This window comes from Felis catus, chromosome A2 (genome assembly GCF_018350175.1).
Source record: "Felis catus isolate Fca126 chromosome A2, F.catus_Fca126_mat1.0, whole genome shotgun sequence".
Lineage (NCBI taxonomy): Eukaryota > Metazoa > Chordata > Mammalia > Carnivora > Felidae > Felis > Felis catus.
The window spans coordinates 51,225,469-51,250,457 of NC_058369.1; the positions used below are offsets into that span (position 1 = coordinate 51,225,469).

Sequence of the window (24,989 nt, forward strand, 5' to 3'; positions counted from 1 at the left end):
TCTCTCTCTCTCTTTTTAATTCTTTTTAGTGTTTATTTATTTTTGAGAGAGAGAGAGACAGAGTGTGACCAGGGGAGGGACAGAGAGAGAGGCAGACACAGAATCGGAAACAGGCTCCAGGCGCTGAGCTGTCAGCACAGAGCCCGACGCAGGGCTTGAACCCACAAACTGCGAGATCATGACCTGAGCCGAAGTCGGGCGCTTAACCAACTGAGCCACCCAGGTGCCCCTGAAATGTTCTCTTTTTATGAAATGAAAAGAATAATTCTCACTTACCTCTCTCATGAAGTGATTAGGAGGATCAAATATGAAAGTGCTTGTGAAATGTGAAGCAGATAAATGCTACTTAAATGTATCATTTATATTTATTCAACTACAAAACACCTATTTCTCTTTTTCTTTAAGTTTATTCATTTTTGAGAGAGAGAGAGAGAAAAAAAAATGGGAGGGACAGAGAGAAAGGGAAAGAGAGAATCCCAAGCAGGCTCTGCACTCAAAGTGGGCTGGAACACAGGGCTGTGGACACAGGGCTGGAACTCACAAAGGCGAGACTATGACCTGAGCCAAAATCAAGAGTCAACTGACTGAGCTACCCAGGAACGCCCAAAGCACGTATTTCTTGACATCCACTGTTGTGCATTGGAGAACTTAACTAATAGGAAAGGGTCCTTATCTTCTGAGGAACTCAAAAGTTAGAGGGTATTTTTAGGATAATGAGTACAATGGGTCTTCAGACTGTGGACCTGAAGACTTAGAATTGGCCTAAAGAAGGTTATAGTCAGGCTACAATCTCAAGATGACTTAACCCTGTAGGTGTGCCCCAAACTTGCTTTCTATGTGTGTCACCAAAATGAGGACTAAAGCAGTTCAAATGCTCCATGAGCAGGAGGAAGCTGTGGGATGATAGGGAGGGTCCCCACAAAGCCTGGAGCCTCGTCAGCATCAGAAACCACAGAAAACCAGGTCAGTGCGTGGGGCCTGCTCCCTCAGCTCCAGGGCTCAGCTATGAGTTCTGGGGCTTCCTGAACAGACAGTACTGATTAGAGGATCCTTGAAGCTGGAGGTCCCTTTGGCTTGGAGCCCTTTGCCCAGAAGAGCTGGGTGGAGAGAGGAAGCTAGTCTATAGTCCTGAGGGTCACCCAGGTAGGGAGCAGGAGGAGTATGGGAGCATGTGCGATTTATATGCATCCTGTAATGACTTTTTGTTGTTCTGTTCAACTCTAAGTGGTGCCTTCGTCACCATTGTCTCCAGGCCCCATTGCAGAACAGTGCTTAATAGCTCTATTGATTCTCTAAGTGAGGGGATGTAGCATGTCTCCAAGGAAGCTCCCAAGTCCAAGAGCGGTAGTGGGCGGGTGTTGCGGCAGTAGGAGGGGTTAAGAAATAGGTACAGCCCTCCATCCTCCTAACCCTGTGCTGGCCTCTTTCCTGTTATTTCTCTGCCAGAGCAGGAGCCCCTTGCCCTCCAGGTGGGGGCAGTAGGATTTGGGGCAGGGGGCGGGGGGGGGGGGGGTGGCGCGAGCAAGCGTCCCTCCGGCCCTCCGCTAGGGGAAGGAATGTGGCCTGGCTGGCTGGTTAGGATCTAGGATCGAGGAGGAGCTTTGGGGCAGGGCGGGGCAGTGGCAGGCTGAGGCGAGGGCTCCTGCTCCCTGAACTCTCTGCTACTGAACAGCAAGTCCCTGCCATCCTTCAGGCTGTGCAGCCATGTTCTGGGGGCTCTGACCCCACGGAAGTCCATGGGGAGCCCCAGACTGGCAGCCCTGCTCCTGCCTCTCCTGCTGCTCATTGGCCTCTCTGCCTCCTCTGGGATTGGCTGCCCCTATCTTCTGCACTGGAGCACCCACTGTCTGCTGGCCTCCCACATGGTAAGATACCCCCACTGCCCAGTGGGGACAGCTGCCTGCCACAGGCTGGTAAAGGTCCCCACTCTTCGGCCTGTCCTCTTCTGCCTCCCAAGTCCCTGTGCCCTGGTGACAGCCCCAGTGTGTCGTTTATATGGTCTCAAAGGGGTAGCCAAGGTTCTGGTGTGCTGAGGGCCTGGGCAGGGTTGAACTAGAAAGAAAAGAGCTAGAGTGGATGGGCTATTAGCTTATGGACCTTAGAATTAGGTGATTTGAACCAAAGACCTCAGGGAGAATGCCCCCCATGGGAATCTCTACTAATAATTCTTCTCTCTTTTCTTACCCTTACTGGGCCCTGTGCCTTCAGGAAGACGCACTCACTGGTGAGTCTCATTCCCTGCCCTGATTCTCTTCTTTGTCCCTTTTGTTCCAGATCCCTAATGAGCTAGTCATTTTTGTTCCCAAATTGGGAAGTAGCATAACAAGGAAAAATCACGGGGTTTAGAATCAAGACAAGCCTGGATTTGCATTGCAGTTCCACCACATACTCCACATGTGGCTGCAAGCAGTGCCCTTAGTCCCTCTGACTCTCCATTTCTGAGGGGTAGAGCAGTGAGGTAGAAATGATGGTACCATGAAAACTGTTGCCCCTGGGCTGAGGGGAGGATTAAATGAGAGACAGAGGATAATCTCTCTCCCTTAACTGATCCCTCATTCCTGTCGGAGATACAACACTCCTTCATATCTTATGGTACATTCTGGTTTACAAATCATTTTCCCACATATTATCTTACTTGATCTTGACAACAGTCCTACTTTATGAATGAGGAAGCTGAGGCTTAGAGAGATCCGTCACTTGCTCAAAGCCACACATCTCAGTCTCAAGTGCAACTTGTCTGAGGCAAGAGGGACCTTCTTGGACCCTATCATTTGATTTTCTTATCATCCTTCCCAGGAGGGTCTGCTCATATTCCTTGCCATACCCAGTTGGCCCTTCCTGTGTCTCTAAAGTCCTGGTGTGCTCAGCTCTGGCTCCCCGCCTGCTATTTGCACCTGCATCTGATGTCAAATCCTTCAGGTATGAGAAATAGCCCTTTGGGCCCTTCTCAGTGGAGATGGGAATTAAGAGCATTGGCGGGGGGGCGGGGTGCAGGGTGCGGCAGGCTGAGGAAAGTGGGATTTATCATCCTAGAACAGATGTCTGTCCTATTGTCAACCTCAACAGAGACAGGTCATCCTAAAATAGCATAGCATGACTGATATTCATGGGTTCACTTTTATCATTTTGTGAAGGTGTTTCTCCTTTCCACTGGTACCAATTCTTGGCATTAAAATGTTTTAGTTCTGTGAGTTTCCTATTATTACCTTCTATTCACAAAGTAAGATCTTTCTTAATTCAAGTCTGTATTTAATTGCCTAGCTTAGTGCCTGGCACATACTAAATGCCCAGAGACTGTTTAACAATTGGCAGTTTCTAATTTTTCACTGCTGTAAATAATGCTACAGTGGACATCTTTGCATATATGTAGCTTTTTCTCTACCTAAGGAATTAATCCTTTTTTGACTATATCATAATTTTTAGGACTAAAGAAGCTTGATATCATTACCCTCCATGATCTCAAATGACTTCCTGCCTAACATCAGGCCACACTTCCAGGTAGGGGAGGGGCAGTGAAGGGCTGGATAGTCAATGTGTCCTTTCCTGCGCAGACCTCCAGGGGGGCTGGATCCACTTCCTGGTGCAGAAATACAAAAAGTCATACAAGTTCCGGTTCTGTAGGAGACACAAGATGCCAGCATCTGCTCAGGTACTCCCCCTGCCAGTTCCAGCCCTGCCTTATACCCCACAGCCCTTTCCTTTCTGGCCTTTCATTTTGTTCTCTAGCCACATGAGAGATAGAGAACATGGTGATGAAGTAGACTATTCTGTTACACAGTTAGGGAAACTGAGGTCTAAAGGTTGAGCAACTTGCCTGTGGTACCCCAGGTTCCAGAAGCAGTAATAGAAGCCCGATTCCTGGCCTAAGGCCAACCCTGTTCTCTGCCTACAGAGGAAGCTGCTGAATAGCTGTTGCCTGTCTGAGAAGGGTCATCACATTGCTGTCCCCTTCCCAGACATCTCTCACAAGGGATCACGCTCTAAAAGGACCCAACCTTCATATGCAAAGGCAATGGAAGGTCTCCCCAGACCCAGCTCACAAAGGCATGGAGGTAGGCATGGGGTATGACCAGAGATGGGTGCAGCCAAGTAATGGTGACTGCGCTAAGGCCAAGAGACAAGACTACCAGTTCTCCTTCTCCCCAGGGCCCGAGTTCTCCTTTGAATTGTTGCCTGAGGCACGGGCTATTCGAGTGACCATTGCCCCGGGACCCGAGGTCAGCGTGCGTCTTTGTCACCAGTGGGCACTAGAATGCGAGGAGCTGAGCAGTCCCTTCGAGGCCCAGGTTTGGAGTGTTGTCTCCCTTTGAAAAACCAGATCACACAGCACTGCAGCAAAAAGGACCTCTCTGTTGTATACGTGGGGAGACTGAGGCCCAGAGAGGGACAGTAATTGTTTATGACCTTACTACATTTCTGAAGTGCCTAGCATTAAGCCTTCGTTGGATTAGACAGAAAATGCAGAAGGGAAAGGGCAGACAGAGACACCTGGAGCAGCCATGAACGCCTAGCAGAGAAATGAATATGGCATTTATCCCCAGTGAGAAGACCGTTAATGAGATTCAGGTTGCACTAAGAAGGCTTTTCAATCCGCCCCCCCCCCCGCCCCCGCCCCGCCAGGAAGTGGTCACATCTGTCTTGGTACCCTTCCATCTCCTTCCTTTTGTTGCTGCGCCTAAGAGAATGAGTTGTTCCCCATTCACTCAACCTGGGCCCTGATACCCCACTTGAACCTCCAGTTGTTGTGGATGCCCTTGTATGCACTTGGTATCATTTGTGGGGAATGAGGCTATACCTCTGATTCCCTCAGCTCTCTTCATTTATAAAAACAAAGATCATTTTAGATGCTGGCATTTAATTAATCGAGTTAATGCTTCTAGCACCTACCTGGCATAGAGTAGGGTCTCCAGAAATGTATAATCCTTTCCCTATTTCCTCCCTTTCCCCACTCCATATATTGAGATACCCAGAGCAAATAGACTACAGAGCAGGGACCTCCCTCCTCCCTGGGAGGAAGTTTCTTGGTGAAAGAAATAACTCTCCTATAAGAGGAAAAATGGGGGGTGTTGGCCAAGGTCCCAGCTTCCTGCTGCCCTTGTCCAGGGTGCCTAAACTCTTTCGGCAGGCACCTCTTCACTCTTTTTGCTGCTTTGTCAACAGAAAATTGTGTCTGGGGGCCATGCTGTAGACCTGCCTTATGAATTCTTTCTGCCGTGTCTGTGCATAGAGGTGAGCAGAGGAAAATGTATGGGTTGTCCATGGCTCCAATTCTAGGACTCCTAGAGGCACAGTTGGTCAAGCATATCTCCAGTAAGTCAGGCCTTAAAAAGACTGGGTATTGATGAGATGCTTGGGAAGACTGCTACCAACTTGACTGTGAGCCACACACTGGGTCAGAGATGGAAGTGTCCTGCTGAACATGGGACATTTTGGGGGGTGATTCCAACTTAGTCCTACCCAAACCCAGCTTTCCCTGGTTCAGACTGGCCTCATCCCACAGAGACAGAATACACAGTTGCCTTCTCTGTGTGTTCTGAAGAGTCACAGTAGAGGCACATGTGGCCACTGCAAGGTTTCATGTGGTCCCAAAAGTCTTGTCCCCATAAGCTCTCCATAGCAGCTCTCCAATCCTTATGAAGCTGAGGTGCCTGGCGTTAAGATTTATTTGAACTAAACAGAAAACTCAGGGGACCTTGTTAACCAGGAGGAGACAAAAGGGAAGGTTCAGGCAGATACCTGAGGCAGAAAGCAACAGCCAGGGTGTTTGGGCAGTCCAGGGGAAGGGGTCCACACAGCGCACCGGACACCTTGGGAATCACTGAGGGCAGAAGCCAGGGAAGCCAAAAGTGGAGGAACATGGACCTCTCCTCTTTCTGGGGAGGATAGGTTCTGCTCTCCAGGGAGAAGAGGACTCAACCCCAGCCCCATACTTACTGGTCTTGCTCCTGTACTCTGGTCACACACCACTTACCCTTGCCCATACGCTGCCCTGCTTCCCCTCATCCATGCTCTGCCAGCTCAGGCAGCTTGCATCAGGGAAGGGTCAAGCCAGAATGAGTTTCAGATATGAGTGATACAGGAAAAGCCATTCCTATGACCTTCCCTGACTGCTCTCCCCTGTCCCCGCAGGCATCCTACCTGCAAGAGGACACTGTGAGGTGCAAAAAATGCCCCTTCCAGAACTGGCCTGAAGCCTGTAAGTGCTGTACATATGCACTCTTGTGTATTCACAGCCTCTCTCTCTCTCTTACACACACACACACACACACACACACACACACACACACACACACACTTTGTACCTATGCTGTGGAGGAAGCCCCAGAAGCCATGCAGGCACTTTCCATGGAGTTGGTGGGGGAAAAGGGCTATCACATCTACCAATCAGCCTGCCAATATATCAGTATTGAACATTGTACTAGGCACTGTGAGAGGTTCAGAAATATGAGACCCAGCAGGTGGTGTCCTAAGAGGATGGACCAGAAATCTTGGGGTCACATCCCACTTATTCTCTGAGTCTCAGTTTCTTCGTCAGTAAAGTAGTGATACCTTCCCTGCCTTACTTTCCAACTGTTGAGGAAATGAATCTTGAATTCAATATTTATGTGAAAGTGGTTGGTGATGTCTAAAATGCTGTATATATTATTATCCCCAAATTAAAGAGACAGGACCCTGAAACATAATGAGAAGCACAAAGCAGCCTACAGTCCAAGCCATTGTTATAATTAAGGATTAGGCTGTAGATCATGAACTCAGGAAAGGGAGAATCCCATGCAGGCTGTCTGAGCAGAGAAGGTCTCTTATAGAAGATGACACCTGAGGTGGGCTCAGAAAATGGGAAGGATTTTATTTTTTTTAATGTTTATTTATTTTTAATAGAGAAAGAGAGAACAAGTGGGGGAGGTGCAAAGAGAGAGGGAGACAGAGGATTCGAAGCAGTCTCCATGCTGACAGCAGAGAGCTGAATGTAGGGCTTGAACTCACAAACCATGAGACCACAACTGAGCCAAAGTTGGATGCTCAACCAACTGATGCTCACCCAAGCAGGATCCCCATGGGCAGGATGTCAAAAGGAAATCTGTGGGCAGGATTTCAAAAGGAGAATAGGGAGGGGAACATTCCTGGTTCTAAGAGGAACCTAAGCAAAAATATATGGATTTTGAGTTTGGGTAGCAGCAGGGAGCTGGCCAGAATGGAGGCACAGGAAGGAGAGGAGACAGTTTAAGTAGAAAAGGTCATAAAATGTCTGGAGAAGGTGTGCTCATTTATTGGGTACCTAGACATTCCAGCAACTCTGCTGGCTGTCTTCAAAAAGTCATCCCCTGCTGCTCTGGGGATTGGGGTGCAAAGAGAGGCTGAGGCTGAAGCAGGGCCTAGGCCTCCCCAGGCCTCACTCTCTGCCCCTGCCTGCCGCCTACCCAGATGGCTCGGACTTCTGGAAGTCAGTGCACTTTACTGACTACAGCCAGCACAGTCAGATGGTCATGGCTCTAACCCTCCGCTGCCCACTGAAGCTGGAGGCCTCCCTCTGCCAGAGGCAGGGCTGGCACACCCTCTGTGAAGACCTCCCCAATGCCACGGCTCGAGAGTCACAGGGGGTGAGACAGGCCTGCCCAGGACTTGAGTGGGCAGGGCTGGGGCCCAGCGCTCTGCTCCCTGACTAACTCCCTTCTCCTACCACAGTGGTATGTTTTGGAGGGAGTAGACTTGCACCCCCAGCTCTGCTTCAAGGTACAAGCATGGGTGACAGGGGATGGGGAAGGGTATGGGTGGTGCCTAGAGCTTGCTGACTTGCCATTCTTGGATTTCTCAGTTCTCTTTTGGAAATAGCAGCCACGTTGAATGCCCCCGCGGGACTGGTGAGCCAATAAATGACCCTTTTGGGACCCCCTTCCACTGCTTAACCCTTACCCAACTGTGACCAAGCCAGACTCTAGCCCTGCCCTGACTTCTCTATCAACCACAACCCAGCTCCTTCCACTTCCTACAAACAGAATGTCTTGTATTATGCTCTTTCCCACCCTGGCAGCCCCATCCTGGAATGTGAGCATGGATACCCAGGCCCAGCAGCTGGTCCTTCACTTCTCCTCGAGGATGCACGCCACCTTCAGTGCTGCCTGGAGCCATCCAGGCTTGGGGCAGGACAGCTTGGTGCCCCCTGTGTATAGCATTAGCCAGGTATGGCCTAGTAGCCAGGGTTTGTCCCCCACCCCCACCCAAGGTCGTGTTGCTAGGAGCACAGCAGGTGGAGGCAAGCAAATCTCTGACTTACATCATGTGATTATTTGTTTACTTGATCAGCCTTTGTCGGCTGGTTTCTCTGCCAGTCAGCAGGGTCTTTAATGGGGCAGTGTCTAATCCATTTAGTTTCTGAACTTCCAGGGAATAAACAGAGGCAAGAGGCTGACCCTCTTACATCCAGCTGTCTTCTGACCCGGTCAATCTGCTGCCACATTTTATACCAATGCCCTCTCTGGAAACCCCTGTCCTCTTCCCCTGTGTTCCTGCTTGCCTCCACAAGGCACTTGGCAGAAGTTCCCTGACTGTCTTGGGAGACAGAGTCCCTGGAAGCTAAAGTCCTTTTTGCAGAATACTGTAAACCACTGACAGATTTAACTCTATTATGTGAACTGAGAACAGTTTGACTAGCAGACTTTCTTCTGAGGATCTAAAATAAAAACCATAATAAAATATATCCCCCAAACCATAGCACCAATCTGACTAAGCATGGTCAGCTTTTTCCAATTCTTTCTTAAATGCTCACTTGCAGCTTGGTTACTTGTTTTGTATTCTATGAGGGCTCCCAGGCAGACAGATGGTAGCAAATGTTTAAGATTTAACACCAAGCCATGCTTAAGATTTAAGACAAAGTCACATGGGATAACCTAAGATTGAGTGCTAAAGCCATGGACTCATCTCTCTCTGTGAGCTGGGGAAAGAGCACCTTCACTGAGTTCAGCCGTGGTTTGAGAGTCACTGTGTCAGCATCTGCTGACATCTGGCTGGCGAATGGGGTCTAGGACAGAGGTGGTACAGGGGTTGGAGGTGGAGAGAGTTTCCAAAAGATGGAGACTCTGGTCAACTCCCTAACCAGCACCCGGAATGTAGGGTGGAGCCATACCCTGCCTGTAAACAGATGGCAATCAATTCTGTCCAGTTTAACATGTATTTATTACATCCCTTCTCTGTATCTACCCTGTATTAGACTCTGGGAGCTATAAGAAAAGTATTTTACACAGTCTCTGCCCCTAAGGAGTTCAGTACTAAATGAATACACACTACACTGTGGAAGATAGAGGGTGTTCACATGCACACTCACATGTGATGCTCTCAATAACCTGGTAAAGTAAAGATTACTAGTCCTCATATATAAATGAAGAAACTGAGGGTCAGGGAGAGAGGTAACCTATCTCCATGCAAAGATCACACAGCTAGGAACCACAAAGGCAAGAGTTAAGCCTCACTTTTTAAAATTGTGGTCTTCTGACTTCACAACTTAGGTTCTTTCCCATGGACAAGCCATCCCCTCAGACATGTGGGACAGAGAAAGGAGGCAGGGTATAATTAGCCTCCTTGGTTTGTGAGCTGCTGGAGGACAGAGATGACATCTGTGTCTTCTTTCCTCAGGGCTTGACACAGAGTAGGCACCCATAGTATGTTTGTTGATGAATGCCTGATCGCCTGATTAATATGTATCTGTTCAGTGGTTCAGATCCAGGAATGATCACAGCAGGATCTGAGAATGAAGCAGGGGGAAGACTTTTTTGTCAGCAGTGGCACTTGGCCTTAAGCCTGGGTAGGATTTGGGTGGGGGTAGAGGGGAGTAGAAAGGAGGAAGAGCATGGGCTAAGACTCAGACTGGACAGAGCCAGATGTGACTCTATGGGGATAGTCATTCTGTTCTTTGTTCCCACAGACTCAGGGGTCAAGCCCAGTGACGCTAGACCTCATCATTCCCTTCCTGAAGCCAGGGAGCTGTGTCCTGGTAAGGAATCTTACCCTCACTCTGCACATTCCCCCTTAGCATCTACTCTTCAGGGGGCACATGGGGCAAATCCAGTCTGCAAAAATGTTTGGTTTGGCCAACATGGTGTTTGAAATTGGAATTAGTTGCCACCATTTAAATATTGGAGAGTTCATATTTTAAAAAGCTGATTTCTGGCTTCTCCTCGAAAATCAGAAAACCTGGTACTGTGTCCACATTCAGGCATGGTGACAATGGGCTTGAGCTCAGTGGCATCTGATTACTTCATTCAGGGCCTGTGCCCTCCGGGTCCTCATGGACACCCTGGCCAACTTTGAGTTTATTTTTTGAGTTTGCCACTCTTGACCTGTTGTGTGTCCAGCCAGGGCTGGACCAAACACACCCTGTGCTGGAGAAATTCCCTATCCAGGGGAACTCCCCTTCTGTCCCCATTCAACTTCCCCTGGGAGGAGGGGCCACCCTGGCTTACAGGGATGGGGGGGCTCTGTGCCTTCAGGTGTGGAGGTCAGATGTTCAGTTTTCCTGGAAGCACCTTTTGTGTCCGGATGGTGAGTTCTTGGGAGAGTGGGGTGGGGTAAGAAGGAGGATGGGCACTGAGGACCCTGGCTTGGCCTCATGCTGCTTGACTCAGTCTCCCATAGACACCTGGGGCTCTTGATCCTGGCACTGCTGGCACTCACCACCCTCTCGGGCATTGTTCTGGTCCTCACTCGCCGGCGCCCACTGTCAGGTAAGCACACTCGGGGGTAACCTGAGGATTCAGATCTGCACAACGTCTAGGCTGGTTGCCCCCCACCCTAACCCCTGCTTAGACTCCCTTCTCGGATAGTCAGGTCCGTGCTGCTGCACCAAGCTCTCTGCTACCCAGGGTGGGGAGCCTCAGGCCCCCTAGTGGTCAGGAATGGTTAAGGCAGAACAAAGGTCTCTCTGTGCAGGTGGTTACTGTTAAGAGTCTCTGCGCACGAGACTATTGGGGCGGAAATCCAGCTTGCTCTGCACCTGCCAAACCTGGCACCTAGACTTGGCCCCTTCTAGGGAGCTTTCATCTTATGAGCCCAAAGGCACAGTATAGGCTAAAGTTGCCTTGGGTACCCATCCACAGCGTAGATAAGGAACTAGGTTCCTACATCATACTAGTTCCTAGGCACCCTATGATGTAGCCCCAAGGCGGGGAGTGGGGGAAGGGAAGTGCTGGGGTGTCTCTTACCCCCGCCCCCACCTTGTTCATCTGCTCCCGCCCCCAGGCCCGAGCCACGCGCGGCCGGTGTTGCTGCTGCACGCGGCGGAGTCAGAGGCGCAGCTGCGCCTGGTGGGAGCACTGGCTGAACTGCTTCGGGCAGCGCTGGGCGGCGGGTGCGACGTGATCGTGGACCTGTGGGAGGCTACGCGCGTAGCGCGCGTGGGCCCGCTGCCGTGGCTGTGGGCGGCGCGGGCGCGCGTGGCGCAGGAGCAGGGCACCGTGCTGCTGCTGTGGAGCAGTGCCGACCCCAGTCTGGCCGGTGGTCCGGATTCCGGCGCAGCGCCCCTGCGCGCCCTGCTCCGCGCGGCCCCGCGCCCGCTGCTGCTGCTCGCTTACTTCAGTCGCCTCTGCGCCAAGGGCGACATTCCCCCGCCACTGCGCGCCCTGCCACGCTACCGCCTGCTGCGCGACCTGCCGCGGCTGCTGCAGGCGTTAGATGCGCTACCTTCCACCGAAGCCGCCAGCTGGGGCCGCCTCGGGGCTCGTCCGTGCCTGCAGGGTCGCCTGGAGCTGTGCCGACGGCTGGAACGGGAGGCCGCCAAATTTTGCCAACTGAGGCTGAGCAGAGACAGGCGTAGGGGTACTGGCTGGAACCCCTGAATGAGCCTTCTACCCTTGAATCCTTGGGGTGCCACCTCGGGACTACTGGCCAAAAATCCTTACGCTGTCTGCCAACCTGGGAGCAGAGCATCTCCCTCACTGTCCCAGCCCCTTCCCCACGTGTGCCTGGCTTCTTCCTTAGGATTACCCTTTCAGAACCAGCAGGGAGAGTTGGTCTTTACTGAGGGCTCCACCGACCCCAGTCCTGTGGGGGTGGGGGAATCTTCCCACTTCTCTTCAAAATTCCGGAAAGAGTATTTTGCACATGAACCAGTCCAGGCTGAAGAGGTTGTGGGACAGGGGTAGAGGAGGCAGGAGCTATGGCAGTTCTGAGCGAGGGGTGACTTCAGGGGGTGGGAGAAAACCCCTTTCTGAGCCAGGATACTGCTTTCCCAGACTGGAGCCCAGCCCAGAGGAGGATGGAGGGAGAGAGAGAGCCTGATCAGGGAAAGAGGTTTCAGCCTTGAGTGGCCAGGACACAGGTGTGACTAAGATCAAGAAAAATAAATAAAGGTGAATATAATGGATAAGCTAAGAGACACAATGTGCTTCTCTAGTGTGCTCAGGATGCTGAGTTGGAGGGAGGGTCAGCACAGCCCTGCCTGGGGGTTGTTATGCATCAGTTTGTGGGCCCAAACCCTGCGTGTCCACACTTACAACCACATATTTCACATCTCACAAGCAATGCCTCTGAAAAGGCAAAGGAGGACCTGGAAATTCTCACTGTGAACAGGTTCAGGAAGGTCCATTTGTCATGTAGCCAGCCCATGACAACAGCACAAATGGGGCCCCCTGTCTGCCTGGCTCTGAGTTCCTTTCCTCCATACCATACTTGAACAGAGGTCAGGAAGTGGTGAAAAGCCCACTTTCTGGTGCTCTTTGTCCCTGCCTTTAGAGCTCCTGTCCCACAAAGGGTCACTTAGTCCCAGGGAGTACGTGAGAAGGGACCTGGAGTGCCCAGTATGAGGAGATTCAATAGGCACCAAAATCCCAGATTCACGTGGCAAGTGGAAATGCCCTAAGATTGCCCAGGCCCTCTTCCTTAGGGACTCCCAGGGTGAGTAAGAGCTCCCTTACTCAGCTGTGACTCTTCAGGGGCCCCTCCCAGCTAGGTGTCAGAGGAGGAGGAGGAGGGGAAGGAGGAGGAGGAGGAGAGGGAAAGAAGGAGGTGAGGCCACCACCCCAGTCCAAGGCTGCTGGCTCCCAGGCCTGGTGTTGGTGGGAGGGACAGGGCGGGGCGGGAACAGCCAGCTGCCTGCCGGGAGCCAAAACGAAAGCACTCTGGCTGGGTCTGGGACGGGATTCAGGACTCCCAGGAGAGGGAGTGCTCAAGCCCGCACTGGGACCCCAGGCTGAGGAGGGATTCCAGCCCCTCCTGGGGCTGAGTGGGAATAAAGGTACCGTGTCTGCCCCCCCCTCTGGGGGGGGCAGGACAGGGCCTTGGGCCTTGGTGCCTTCTGGCACCTGGAAGATGCCTGTGCCCTGGTTCCTGCTGTCTTTGGCACTGGGCCGAAGCCCCATGGTCCTCCCTTTGGAGAGGCTTGTGGGGCCTCAGGATACTGCTCGCTGCTCTCCGGTAAGTCTGGGGCACTGGGAGTGTTGGGGAAGGCTCAGGGTTCAGTCTGCGGCCCATTGGGGCCCTAGCCTGGCTCCTGTCACTGTCACTACTGCCAGAACTGCCCTGGCTGGTCTGTCTGGTGCTGATGGGTTAAGAGAAGAATGGGGAGGGGGCAAGCATTGAGTTTGTCTTCTCCTGGAAGGGACTTGAACAAGGAGCCCCGGAAAGGTGGGCAGGGATCTCAGGCAGGGAAAAATGGCTACATTTGGTGGCATAAACTCTAATTCGTCTTTACCTTCTCCCCAGGGCCTTTCCTGCCACCTCTGGGGTGAGTAGCCCTACTTTTAGAAATAAAAGAACTGCCCAGGTTGGCGGAAGGGATGTTCCAGTCCCATGCCTTTCACCACCCACCTTAAGCCCAGGAAGAGCCCAAAGCCCCTTGGCCCTCTGGGGGTGTCAGGTACAACTACCCTATGGATTCTGAACAGCTTTAGCTCTCAGTCTGCCCTTTATGCACAGATGGTGACGTGCTCTGCCTACCTGGGAGCATCGTGTCTGCCCCAGGCCCTGTGCTGGTGCCCACACGCCTGCAGACAGAGTTGGTGCTGAGGTGCTACCAGGAGACTGACTGTGACCTCTGTGTGCGTGTGGCCATCCACTTGGCTGTGCATGGTGAGCATGTCATCCCATAACTGTGTGTGTTCCCATGTGAGTGTGTCTGGGATGGGCACAGGGACTGGGGAGTCTGGCAGGCAGTCCTGTGCATCCTCAGTGTTCTCCTGGAGAGCACTGGCCAAAGGATCCCCATGTCAGCCTGGTCTCTCTGTCTACCCACCCCCCCGCCCCCCCTCCCTCCCCCCAGGCCTGGCCCCTGCTTCTCAGCACTGGGCTTTCTGGAATGAAGCCAAGCCCAAAGCCAGCCCAGAGCTGGGGCCTGAGCTGGGTCTTGCTCTTGGGCCCTTCTAGGGCACTGGGAAGAGCCTAAAGGTGAGGAAAAGTTTGGAGGAGCAGCTGATCCAGAGCTTGAGGAGTCTAGAAACGGTGAGGAGAAGATGGCTGGCCCAACTGCCCCTTGCCACGGCCTTGCCCATGGCCCCTGGACCTGACCAAACCCCTGCCCTGTTGCTCACAGCCTTTCTCCAGGCCCAAGTCGTGCTCTCCTTCCAGGCCTACCCCACCGCCCGCTGCGTCCTACTGGAGGTGCAAGTGCCTGCTGCCCTTGTGCAGCCTGGTCAGTCTGTGGTATGCAAAATAATGATAATACCAATAGCCATCTTCTAAATATGACATCTATGAGGTGCTGTCGTGTGTGTTAGCTCTGTTTGCTGATGGCAAGGCTGTGGGCAAGCCCTTTCAGCCCTTTGTGCCTCAGTGTTCCAGTCTGTACAATGGGAATAAGAATAGTCCTACTTCATATGGCTGTTGTGAGAAATAGATGAGTTGGTATGTGTAAAACACCTGATGTAATGCCCAGCAGTAAAGGGTCTCAGGAAGTTTAATTTTCCCTTTCTTGTGTACTCCTTAAAAGTACCCATGGGGGTGCCTAGGTGGCTCAGTTGGTTAAACGTCTGACTCTTGATTTTGGCTCAGGTCATGATCTCATGGTTCAGTTTGTGGGATCGAAGCCCATGTTGGGCTCTGTGCTGACAGCGCGGAGCCTGCTCAGGATTCTCTCTCTTCTTCTCTCTACCCTTCCCGTGCTCACCTGCTCTCTCTTTCTCTCTCTCTCAAAATAAATAAACTTATTTAAAAAAAAAACCACCCATGAACGAGGCATTATTATTACCCTCATTTTCCAGAGAGAGAAACTGAGGCTTGGAGACAGGAAGTCTGTGGGCTGGATCTAGTTCTTGGACTTCCTGCTGTACCATGTCTGCTCCGTATACATACTGTGGTGCAGGGTGTTGGAGCTTCTTCCTACCTCAGGAGGCCACATGTGTTTGGAAGATATATCTCCACCCCAGGCCAAATCATTCAAGCCTTTTGACTTCCCTTCCAGCCCCCAGCTCCCAGCCAATATCCTCTTGCCTGGAAAGTTATAGAATCGGAGAACATCTGCTGGCCCACCTCAATGGGCAGTCATGAGGACCCCTGAGGCACTGGGTGTGAGAAGGGGTTTCTGATCATCTTAGCTTTGACCACGTGATGCAGGACAGCAGGGTTGGGCACAGGGACTCAAATAGCTAGGGCCCTTATCCCTGCCCTGCTGACACCTCTACTGAGGGGGTGTGCTTTAGAACTGGGAGCCTTTTTTTTTTTTTTTTTTTTAGTTTAGAATTGAGGGCCTTTAAAGGAAATGTTAATGGGAGAATTTCAGGCTATACAGTATAGCATCATTGGTTGGGGAAAGGGATGAGTGGAGTGGTCCATGGACAGGAGCTCAGAGCCCTTGGCCTGTATTCTGAGCCCTATACCACCAGCCTTCTGCCACCCCTCTCCTCACAGGGTTCTGTAGTATTTGACTGCTTCGAGGCTGCGCTGGGGGCTGAGGTGCGAATCTGGTCCTACACTCAGCCCAGGTACCAGAAGGAACTCAACCTCACCCAGCATTTGCCTGGTAAGTGGCTCCAGGTCCTGCTCCACTGCCCCTAGTCTCTTTCTTGTCTGGCCACTGCCATTCTGCTTTTATCCCCTTCCTTGTCCCATCTGTTCTCAGGCAGGTGTCTGAGCTCCTATCCTCCCCAGGGTCTATCCCTCTTGTCTCCTCTCCCCAGGTGATACTGCTTCCCAGTGTTTGAGGAAGGTGCTTTGGGCCCTGGATAGATGGGGTGGTATTTAGGGGAAGGGAGTCCTTCCCAGTGCTCCTCATGGGTCAGACCACTCCTCTTCTTTCTTTGGCCCCCAACCCCACTGGTGGCTTTTCTGTGATCTTTCCCCAGACTGCAAGGGGCTGGAAGTCCGGGACAGCATCCAGAGCTGCTGGGGTATGATGGACTATGGCCAACAGGGCTGGAAGGAGGGAGGGACAGGGTCTGGTGTGTGAGGGACCCTTGGAGGTGGCTTCAGGTCTGGGCTTGCCACAGTCCAAATGCTCACAGAGCTCATTTAATTCATCACACATGAACTGCAGTAGCTCCTACTCTGTGCCAGGCATTGGGACTATGAAGATGAATCTCCCTTATGACAAATTTATTTATTAGTACCAGGGACATCTAGAGGCCCAAAATGTTGTCAAGATTATGGTACCCTCCCCCCACATACACACCATATATCAAGATAACAATAATGTTAAGCCATAAAATAAGGGCTAAGAAAGTCAAGGCTCTGATGGTTTTTCCCAGGTACTACTTGAATTTTGTTTTTGCTTTGTTCATTTTTTTTTTGAACTGTGGTATAACATACATACAGAAAAGTATGTAAAGAGCACTAATTTTAAAGTCCAGTTCATTTAATTTTTACATATATATACACTTGCATAACTACCACCCACGTCAAGCTATAAGCAGTGATGTTCTTGAGCTCTTAAATTTTTTCAATTTTATTTCCCTTTTGGCTCCTTAACTTAAGTTTGGCCTGTCTCTTTGGTAATTCATTAGAAACTACTCAGCACCAGAGCTTTGAGGCCACAGATACACATCATGCGTTTCATATCTTCATTCATTCAGCAATGATTCACTTATTCAGCAGATATTTATTGTGTGATTACTCTGCCCAAGGAATAGTCCTAGGCACTGGAGATTAACTGGTAAACTAAACTGACAAAGATCCCTGCCTTCACAGAGCTGACATTCTAGCTGGGAGTCAGGGTCAAGGTAGGGGTGATGGAGGACACAATAAACACAAGGAAATGTGAAATATGCAGTAAGTTAGCTTGATTAGTGTTTTGGAGAACATTTGGGGAGGGGAAAGGAGGATAAGGAGGTTGGGGGTTGCAGCAGTCAGGGTTAGCCTCACTCTAGTGAAAAAAGACCCAAAGAAGTTATGGAAGGAGCCATATGGGTGTCTGAGGGAAAAGGGTTCCATATGCAGAGGGAACAGCCAGTACAAAGAGCCTGGAAGCAGGAGTGTATCTGGTGTGTTTAAGTAGAGAGGTCAGGGTGTCTGCACTAGATTAATTAAGGACAAGAGTACTAGGAAATAAGTTAGAGTGGTCAGGGCAGCCAAATTGTGTAAGGTCTTGCAAGCCGTTATAAAGACTCTCGCTTTTACTCTGGAAGTAATTTGGGGGGTCATCAGAAGGTTCTGAGCAGAGAATGATTTATCCTACAGTGGTTACAGGATCATTCTGGCTGCAGAGGGAGAAGAGTGTGTCAAGATACTGGGCTGGCTGCTGGGGACAAAGTCTGGTCTGAGATGAGGACACAGGCTCTGCCCTCTAGGGGCCTTCCAGTCTCAGGAATTTGAAGGAACTCCAAAGGGTCAGTCAAAGGGGTGTGACCAGGCTTGGGTATGTAAAAGAGGTGATGGAGGTCTCTGTCTCTTTGCCTCCCGCACAGCCCTGCCCTGGCTCAATGTGTCTGCCGATGGTGATGATGTGCACCTGGTGCTGGACGTCTCTGAGGATCAGCGCTTTGGCCTCTCGCTGTACTGGAACCAGGTCCAGGGTCCTACAAAACCCTGGTGGCACAGAAACCTGGTGAGGCCTCCCTGTCCCTAAGTCCATTCCCACTCTAGGCTGATGCCCATGCTAAGGATGTGAGTGCATTATCAAAAGGGACCCTTGAATACAACACAGCGACCCCCACCCAAAGCAAGGAATATTGGTGGGGGAATAGCTACTTGCCTGGTTTCCTCGACTTTGGCCTCCAGCCTTCCTCCTCCTCATCTCTCCAACTTTCCCCCTTCTGCTTGTCCCACAGACTGGGCCACAAACCATTACCTTGAACCATACAGATCTATTTCCCTGCCTTTGTATTCAGGTAAGAGAAGAGTCCAGCTAGATGCCAGGGGAAGGGTACTGGAGAATTAATGAGGGGGGTGCCCCTTACGTTCCTTGTCTTACCACCCTCCACTCTCTTCTTTGAGGTGGGAACTATTGCTCCCTAGGGTGACTAGCCCTCTCCTGACCTTTGCTGTCCTGTCTTCTGCCTGTTGCAGACTCTGGATGCTTTTCCTGATCCTCTATCCACAGGACTCCTACTTATGCTTCATGGCCCCATTCAAATGTCACCTCCTCCTTGAAGCCTTCCCCTACTCTTCCAATTGTCTCTTTGTGCTCCCCTGGAAAGTAGAGAATGTGCTGGGAACTCAGACTGATTTGAATCCTGACTCTTGCCATTTGATAGCTGTATGACCTCATGCAAGTCACTTCACCTCTCTGAGCCTGTTTTTTGTCTGTAAAACGGGACTAACAGTACCAACTTCATAGGACTCTTATAAAAGGAAGTATCCAGGCTTCTATATGTTGGCTCTTCCCTCTTCTTCTTCTTCTTTTTTTTAATATTTTATTTTTAAGTAATCTCTACACCCAGCGTGGGCCTCGAACTTACAACCCTGAGATCAAGAGTCACATGCTCTACCGACTGAACCAGCTTGGTGCCCCTCTTTCCTCTGAAAGATATCTGATTCTATGTCTAAATGGTCATCAGGTCCCATCTGTTTTACCTCTGACATTAATGTCTGTCATTCCCTCTACCTGAAATGCCCCGCCCCCTTCTTTTCTGTATAATCAAATCCTTCCAACTCAAGTTCCACCTCTTTCCCAGAGCTTTACCTCAATTCCCTGGCCTCTCCTATCTTCCAGTCTTCTTGCACTTGTCTTTCCTAGTCCATTTGTCACTTCCTTTCTTATTTGGGCACCTGTTTCATTTCTTCTTGCATATAACAGATGCTCAATAAATGAGGGATCAATTTATTTATATATATATATATATATATATATATATATATATATATATATATATACATGTCTTATCCTTACTACAACTGAGAATTTGTAATTTCCTTGAAGGTAAGGAAATAGTACCTAATTCAAATTTAGTAACTCCCCCAGAGCCTTGCACAATGCCTGGCATGTAGTGGGTGCTAATTAAGCCTGTTAAAGGAATGAATGAATGAAACTCTCTAACTGGCACTGTGATAGGACACATAACAGATGTTCATGAAACGTTTGCTGTGATATAAACGTCCTTACTGCCATGCACAATGCCTGCTACATAGTGGGTGGTCTTAATTAAAAGTGTGCTGAGGGGCGCCTGGGTGGCGCAGTCGGTTAAGCGTCCGACTTCAGCCAGGTCACGATCTCGCGGTCCGTGAGTTCGAGCCCCGCGTCGGGCTCTGGGCTGATGGCTCAGAGCCTGGAGCCTGTTTCCGATTCTGTGTCTCCCTCTCTCTCTGCCCCTCGCCCGTTCATGCTCTGTCTCTCTCTGTCCCCAAAATAAATAAACGTTGAAAAAAAAATTAAAAAAAAAAAAAGTGTGCTGAGTAAATTAATGTATTATCTCTATATCTTAGCACAGGGCTAAGCAAAGAATAGATATGCTTTAAAAGTCTATTGAAAGAAATGGGGTGCCTGGCGGGCTTAGTTGATACAGCATGTGACTCTTGATTTCAGGGTTGAGAGTTCAAGCCCCACACTTCAGGTAGCGTTTACTAAAAAAAAAAAAAAAAAAAAAAAAAAAAGGTATACACACACACACACACACACACACACCCACACACACACATTTATGCGCTCCTGGAAGGAAGTAGAAGCCCGGGAGGCCATATTTCCTGACCATACGCATTACTGTTTTTCTACATAAGAGTATATATATATTTTATTCTGAAAGAATAAATGAATGTGTCCTTAACACCTACCATACCACCTGGCACATAGTAGGTTCACACAAAGTGATCATGGATTTAATTATCAATGTCCCTAGTGCCTACCACAGTGCTAAGACACCTAGTAGATAACTCACTAAAAGTCTGTCGAATGAAGATGTTGCCAGATAATTGGCATAGAGCTTGCTGGAAGAATAAATGTGTGCAACTCTAGGACTTTGCAAAGGGCAAAAACACTGGACAAGTGTTTATGAAATATCAGTTGAATGAATGCATCCCCAGTGCGTAGCAGAGGCTAGGCTCCTGGAGGGTCAGCTCAGTTGAACTGACTTGTAGAACCCAGTTTCTTTTCCAGGTGTGGCCGCTAGAGCCCGACTCTGTCAGGACAAGCATTTGCCCCTTTAGAGAAGGTGAGCAAACTGGGGCTGGGCCCATGGTGGTAACAGTGCAGCTGGATGAGTTCTAGGTGCCCAGTGACCCCGCCCTCTCCTTGCAGACCCCCGGGCACATCGGAACCTCTGGCGTGCAGCCCGGCTGCAGCTGCTGCCCCCGAGGGGCTGGCGGCTAGATGCACCCTGCTCGCTGCCTGCTGAGGCCACTCTGTGTTGGCAGGCACCAGGTGGGGGCCCCTGCCAGTCGCTGGTCCCGCCGCTGCCACCAGCAAATGTCACTGTAAACGTAAGTGAAGCGGTGGGAGGCTCCTGGAAGGAAGTGGAAGCCCAGAGGGGCATATTTCCTGACCCCACCTATTACTCTTTTTCCACAGAAGGCACTTGAACTGCCGTTGCTGAATGTCCACCCCAACCTGTGTGTCCAGGTAAGAAGGGGGCATAAGAGCTCTGGGGCTAGGGGCAGGACCCAGAGTGGACCCCCCCAGATAATTCACTGTCTTCTGGACCCACTTTATCCTTGAATCACTGGAACAAAGTAGTTACTTCTGGGAGTTCCAGTATTGATTTTAGCAGTGCCATGGGACTCTGGGCAAGTCACTTTACCTCTCTGAATGTCAGTCTGTTTAATGGGGATGATAATAGTAAATACTTCATAGTAGTGGCTAAAACCAATACATGTTCCCACCCTGTAGAGCTTATGTTCTAATGGAGAAAGGCAGACAATAGACCTACACACTATGTTAAAATTGTATCTAAATACTATGGGAAGGGTGGGGAAGGATAAAGGAGGGTGGGGGTTGCAATTTCAAGTGGAGCAGTCAGATGAGGCCTCTTGGTGAAGGTGGTTAGATGAGAAGGGAATGTATAAAGACATGAAAAGAGCTAATTTAGGGTCATAAGGCCCTTTAGCACAGACACTCTCACAAGGCTAAGGCTGAGAAAAATGAAGTATTTGCTAATCATCCAGCCTTGAACCCTGATCTGCCTAAGATTAGGTCCAGAGTGCAGACCCCCCCCCCCCCCACATGACAGGCCTCCCCTTACTGTCCTACCCTTTATGGCCTTGGCTCTCGCTTTTTCCTGTGCTCCTGACCTTGGCCCCTTCTAAGCAGGTGAGCAGCTGGGAGAAGCTGCAGCTGCAAGAGTGCTTGTGGGTTGGTGAGTGAAGCCTGGAGAAGGCTGGGGCAGGGCCACTGTAATAGGGATGAAGCCTGGAAGTGCCAACTCTTGGGGGGTGAAGGTCAGGCACAGGAATGGGCGGGAGGGGGGGGCAAGTGGCAGGCTCCAGCAAGTTTGGGTTTCACTCAAGACTGGGCTCTTACCCTTTCCAGACTCCCTTGGGCCCCTCAAGGATGATATGCTCTTGGTGGAGACACGAGACCCCCACAACAACAGATCACTCTGTGCCTTGGAACCCAGTGGCTGCACCCCACTACTTAGCAGGGCCTCCACGGTGAGGGCTAGGGGACCCTCCTCCATGCACCTTTCCAGTTCTATCTCAAGCCTGGCCTCAAATTTTCACAATATTCAATTTCCCCTCCTCGGTTCCGGCCCTGTGCTGGTGTCTGGGAATGTGGGGGTGATTCAGACCTAGTTCCTGTTCTCAGAGGCCTCTTAGTAATCTCCATGCCCCATTCCCCCACTATTCTGCTCAGCTGCAGCTCGGTGGTCTCCTAAATGTGGTACCCCTAGGTGATAGTCCCCTTTTGTCTTGGCAGAGGGCAGCTCGCCTTGGAGAGCAATTACTACAAGATCTGCAGTCAGGCCAGTGTCTGCAGGTGAGTAGGTGGCAGGAGGGCCCTGCTCCAATGCCCAAGGGCAATAGGCCTAAAACTCTGTATTTAACTTCTTCCATCTCTTCCTGTGCCTCACAGAGGGCACCAGGGAAACTCTCACTCTTCCTAGGTAAGGGCCTCCTCACTGTCCCCCTAGTACCCACTCACCAACTATTTGTGCTTATGTGTGTCCAGCCCTAGGGAAGCCAAGAGTTGAAGAAGCATAGTTCCTGTTCCCAAGTTGCTCACTGCTGGCTAGAAACCAGAAAACAGATAACCAAATTCATATGTGCTAAGCATTGGGTTCCATGGAAAGCTTCAAGGAAGGGACATTGTGCCAGATCTGGCAAGGAGGAAGGCAATAGTCCAGGCAGTAGGCATAGCGGCATAGCATGATCAAAGGCAGAGAAGAGAGGCTTGTGGGGAACTACAGTGTGTGTGTGTGTGTGTGTGTGTGTGTGTGTGTGTGTGTGTGTGTGAAATATGCATAGCTGAGGCTGGAAATTTGGAGATCAGGCTGGCCAGAACTTGTGGGGCCATGGTCTTGGTTTTGTTTGTCTTACAGCTGTGGGATGATGACCTGAGGGCACTGTGGGCCTGCCCCATGGACAAGTGTGAGTATTACAAGAATTGCCCTTCCCCCTCCATACCAGGAGCTGGAATCTAGACAGTCTTAGGGGCAGCACATGCAATGGCCTGTCTTTCCCTGGTTCAGATCAATCAGAGGGACACTCCTTCCTTCATTCAAAAGCCAAGAAGAGAGCTCACACAGAGTCTAGCATCACCAAAAAGGCACAATCCCTGCCCCCACCGCAGCCATAGAAAGCTAGAAAGACATTAGCTAAACAATCACTTACATTTAGTAAATGTGAGTTATTGAAGCATTTGCTATAAAATGTCTAAAACCATGAATGCAAATAATGAGGACCTGACTTAGATGGGGTGAGGCCGGGAAAAGGTTTGACCTGTTCTGAAGGCTGAGCTGAGTGAAGTGGGGGAAAAATGCTTTTTTGAGGAACTTCAAGGTGGCCATTGTGGCTAGAGGGTCTCGAGGGGCAGACCTCTATCACAAGGATGCAAGGGTCATCTAGGGCTTTGGGAGCTGATGTAAGGAATTGGATTTTATGTTAAGAGCAGTGGGAGCTTCCTGAAAGGCTATAATCAAATTTGTATTTTAAAAAGGTCTCTGGGGCTGCCATGTAGTGAATGAACTGGAGGCAAAAAAAGAGGTCAAGGACACCGTTTGGCAGGTTGTTGGAGTCATCAAGAGAGTGAGGTCAAGGGTCCAGCAACGCTAGGCTTAGGAGACAATCTTAGCTGACATTTGAACACCTACTATGCCCAGCATTGTAATTGCTTTGTGAGTATTAATATATGTAGTCCTCACAACAACTTTATGAAATAAGTACTAGTGTTAACCCAGTTTTACAGAGGTGAAAACTGAGGCAGAAGATGAAATGACTTTTCCAAGGTCACCCAAATAGATGGATCTATGTTCATATATTGACTCTGGCACTACATGCTGTGGACTTCGGGCAAATCTTTCCATTTCTCAGAGTCCGTCAGTCACATATCGCAGCCCCCGAGATCTTTTAAATCTTTGAGTTTTTCTCCTTTGTGAACTGGAGTGAAAGTGTATGGTCTCTAACTAGCCTATCCTCTCCCCTGGGTCTCCTAGACGTTCACCAGCGCTGGGCTCTGGTGTGGCTGGCCTGCCTACTCTTTGTCGCTGTGCTTTTCCTTCTCTTCCTTTTCAGAAAGGACCAAGTGAAAGGTGAGCGCTTCCGGGCTTCCGCACTCCCCAGAGACAGGGCTGGGAGTTCCCCTTGAGAAGGTGGCAGCCGAGCTCATGGGCTTCCCCCCCTCCTCCCCTAACAGGGTGGCTGAGGCTCTTGAAGGAGGACATCCGCGCGGGGCGTAAGTGTGAGCAAGTGCCAGGCGGGGGGCCGCCCCTAGCGGGCCGGCCTCGGGCCGTCTCACGTCTTCCCTTCCCCTCGATTTTTCTGGCAGCTGCCACCAGGGGCCGCGCGGCTCTGCTCCTCTACTCGGCGGAGGACTCTGGCTTCGAACGCTTAGTGAGCGCCCTGGCGTCGGCGCTGTGCCAGCTGCCGTTGCGCGTGGCCGTGGACCTGTGGAGCCGTCGTGAACTGAGCGCTCAGGGACCCCTGGCCTGGTTCCACGCGCAGAGGCGCCAGACCCTTCAGGAGGGCGGCGTGGTGGTGCTGCTCTTCTCACCTGGGGCCGTGGTGCTGTGCCGGGAGTGGCTGCAGGACGGGGCTTCAACTCCCGCCCCGCAGGGCCCGCACGACGCCTTTGCTGCCTCGCTCAGCTGCGTGCTGCCTGACTTCCTGCAGGGCCGGGCGCCTGGCCGCTACGTCGGGGCCTACTTCGACGGACTGCTCCACTCAGATGCCGTGCCTGCCCTTTTCCGCAGCGTGCCGGTCTTCTCCCTGCCCTCCCAGCTGCCCGGCTTCCTGGGGACCCTGCAGGAACCCGGCGACCCCCGCCCGGGGCTGCTGAGGGAGAGGGCGAGGCTAGTGTCTCAGGCCCTGCAGCCTGCCCTGGACCAGCTGCTTAAGGCTCCCGGGGATCCCGGGGACCCTGAGGACGGGACGAGAGATGGCACGTGAGGCAGGGGAGACAACTTGAATAAAGGCAGACGCTATTTTTCTATCCGTGCCTCCGGCATGTGTCTGTGACCGCGCCACTAGCCGATCAGCACACCGGCGGCCCT

At 51.1% G+C, this 24,989-nt stretch overlaps 2 protein-coding genes across 19 annotated transcripts in view; both read left to right on the top strand.

The window, feature by feature from the left end:
* The window catches only part of IL17RE (interleukin 17 receptor E), a 46,509-nt gene extending 34,149 nt beyond the window's left edge, over positions 1 to 12,360 (top strand). For 2 of the 8 annotated variants that reach the window (XM_023250000.2, XM_045051928.1), the window contains exons 4-19: positions 1,694 to 1,865; positions 2,209 to 2,224; positions 2,797 to 2,919; positions 3,552 to 3,649; positions 3,869 to 4,052; positions 4,147 to 4,286; positions 5,161 to 5,229; positions 6,130 to 6,196; positions 7,423 to 7,598; positions 7,684 to 7,731; positions 7,814 to 7,859; positions 8,030 to 8,178; positions 9,917 to 9,985; positions 10,482 to 10,533; positions 10,617 to 10,715; positions 11,230 to 12,360. In XM_023250000.2, coding sequence (XP_023105768.1) covers positions 1,694 to 1,865; positions 2,209 to 2,224; positions 2,797 to 2,919; positions 3,552 to 3,649; positions 3,869 to 4,052; positions 4,147 to 4,286; positions 5,161 to 5,229; positions 6,130 to 6,196; positions 7,423 to 7,598; positions 7,684 to 7,731; positions 7,814 to 7,859; positions 8,030 to 8,178; positions 9,917 to 9,985; positions 10,482 to 10,533; positions 10,617 to 10,715; positions 11,230 to 11,825 — 2,104 coding nt within the window. In that variant the 3' untranslated portion in view covers positions 11,826 to 12,360. Of the gene's footprint in view, positions 1 to 191; positions 964 to 992; positions 1,470 to 1,693; positions 1,866 to 2,208; positions 2,225 to 2,796; positions 2,920 to 3,551; positions 3,650 to 3,868; positions 4,053 to 4,146; positions 4,287 to 5,160; positions 5,230 to 6,129; positions 6,197 to 7,422; positions 7,599 to 7,683; positions 7,732 to 7,813; positions 7,860 to 8,029; positions 8,179 to 9,916; positions 9,986 to 10,481; positions 10,534 to 10,616; positions 10,716 to 11,229 lie in introns of those variants that run through there. The other 6 variants (XM_045051929.1, XM_023250004.2, XM_023250005.2 and 3 more) reach the window with 6 other exon arrangements.
* Positions 12,361 to 13,057: 697 nt separating this feature from the next.
* Positions 13,058 to 24,928, top strand: IL17RC (interleukin 17 receptor C). Of its 11 annotated transcripts, none has more exons than XM_019824964.2 (19): positions 13,059 to 13,401; positions 13,690 to 13,711; positions 13,903 to 14,055; positions 14,350 to 14,424; positions 14,516 to 14,625; positions 15,829 to 15,940; positions 16,263 to 16,307; positions 17,820 to 17,959; positions 18,183 to 18,242; positions 20,432 to 20,498; positions 20,585 to 20,766; positions 20,855 to 20,905; positions 21,590 to 21,638; positions 21,812 to 21,933; positions 22,199 to 22,258; positions 22,821 to 22,869; positions 23,934 to 24,029; positions 24,134 to 24,178; positions 24,266 to 24,928. In XM_019824964.2, the coding sequence occupies exons 1-19, from the start codon at positions 13,297 to 13,299 to the stop codon at positions 24,883 to 24,885; spliced, it is 2,163 nt and encodes a 720-aa protein (XP_019680523.1). In that variant the 5' UTR covers positions 13,059 to 13,296; the 3' UTR covers positions 24,886 to 24,928. The 11 variants fall into 11 exon arrangements, with proteins under 11 accessions (XP_019680528.1, XP_044907861.1, XP_019680523.1 ...); XM_019824966.2 differs by having other exon boundaries at positions 24,134 to 24,172; XM_019824967.1 differs by having other exon boundaries at positions 20,444 to 20,498.
* Positions 24,929 to 24,989: the final 61 nt, after the last annotated feature.

Bases quoted from the DNA above. Each gene is read 5' to 3' on its own strand.
- IL17RC (XM_019824964.2), top strand. From the start codon at position 13,297: ATGCCTGTGCCCTGGTTCCTGCTGTCTTTGGCACTGGGCCGAAGCCCC. The intron at 22,259-22,820 runs GTGAGTAGGTGG...TTTGTCTTACAG, and splicing joins AGTCAGGCCAGTGTCTGCAG to CTGTGGGATGATGACCTGAG. The intron at 24,030-24,133 runs GTGAGCGCTTCC...CTCCCCTAACAG, and splicing joins CAGAAAGGACCAAGTGAAAG to GGTGGCTGAGGCTCTTGAAG.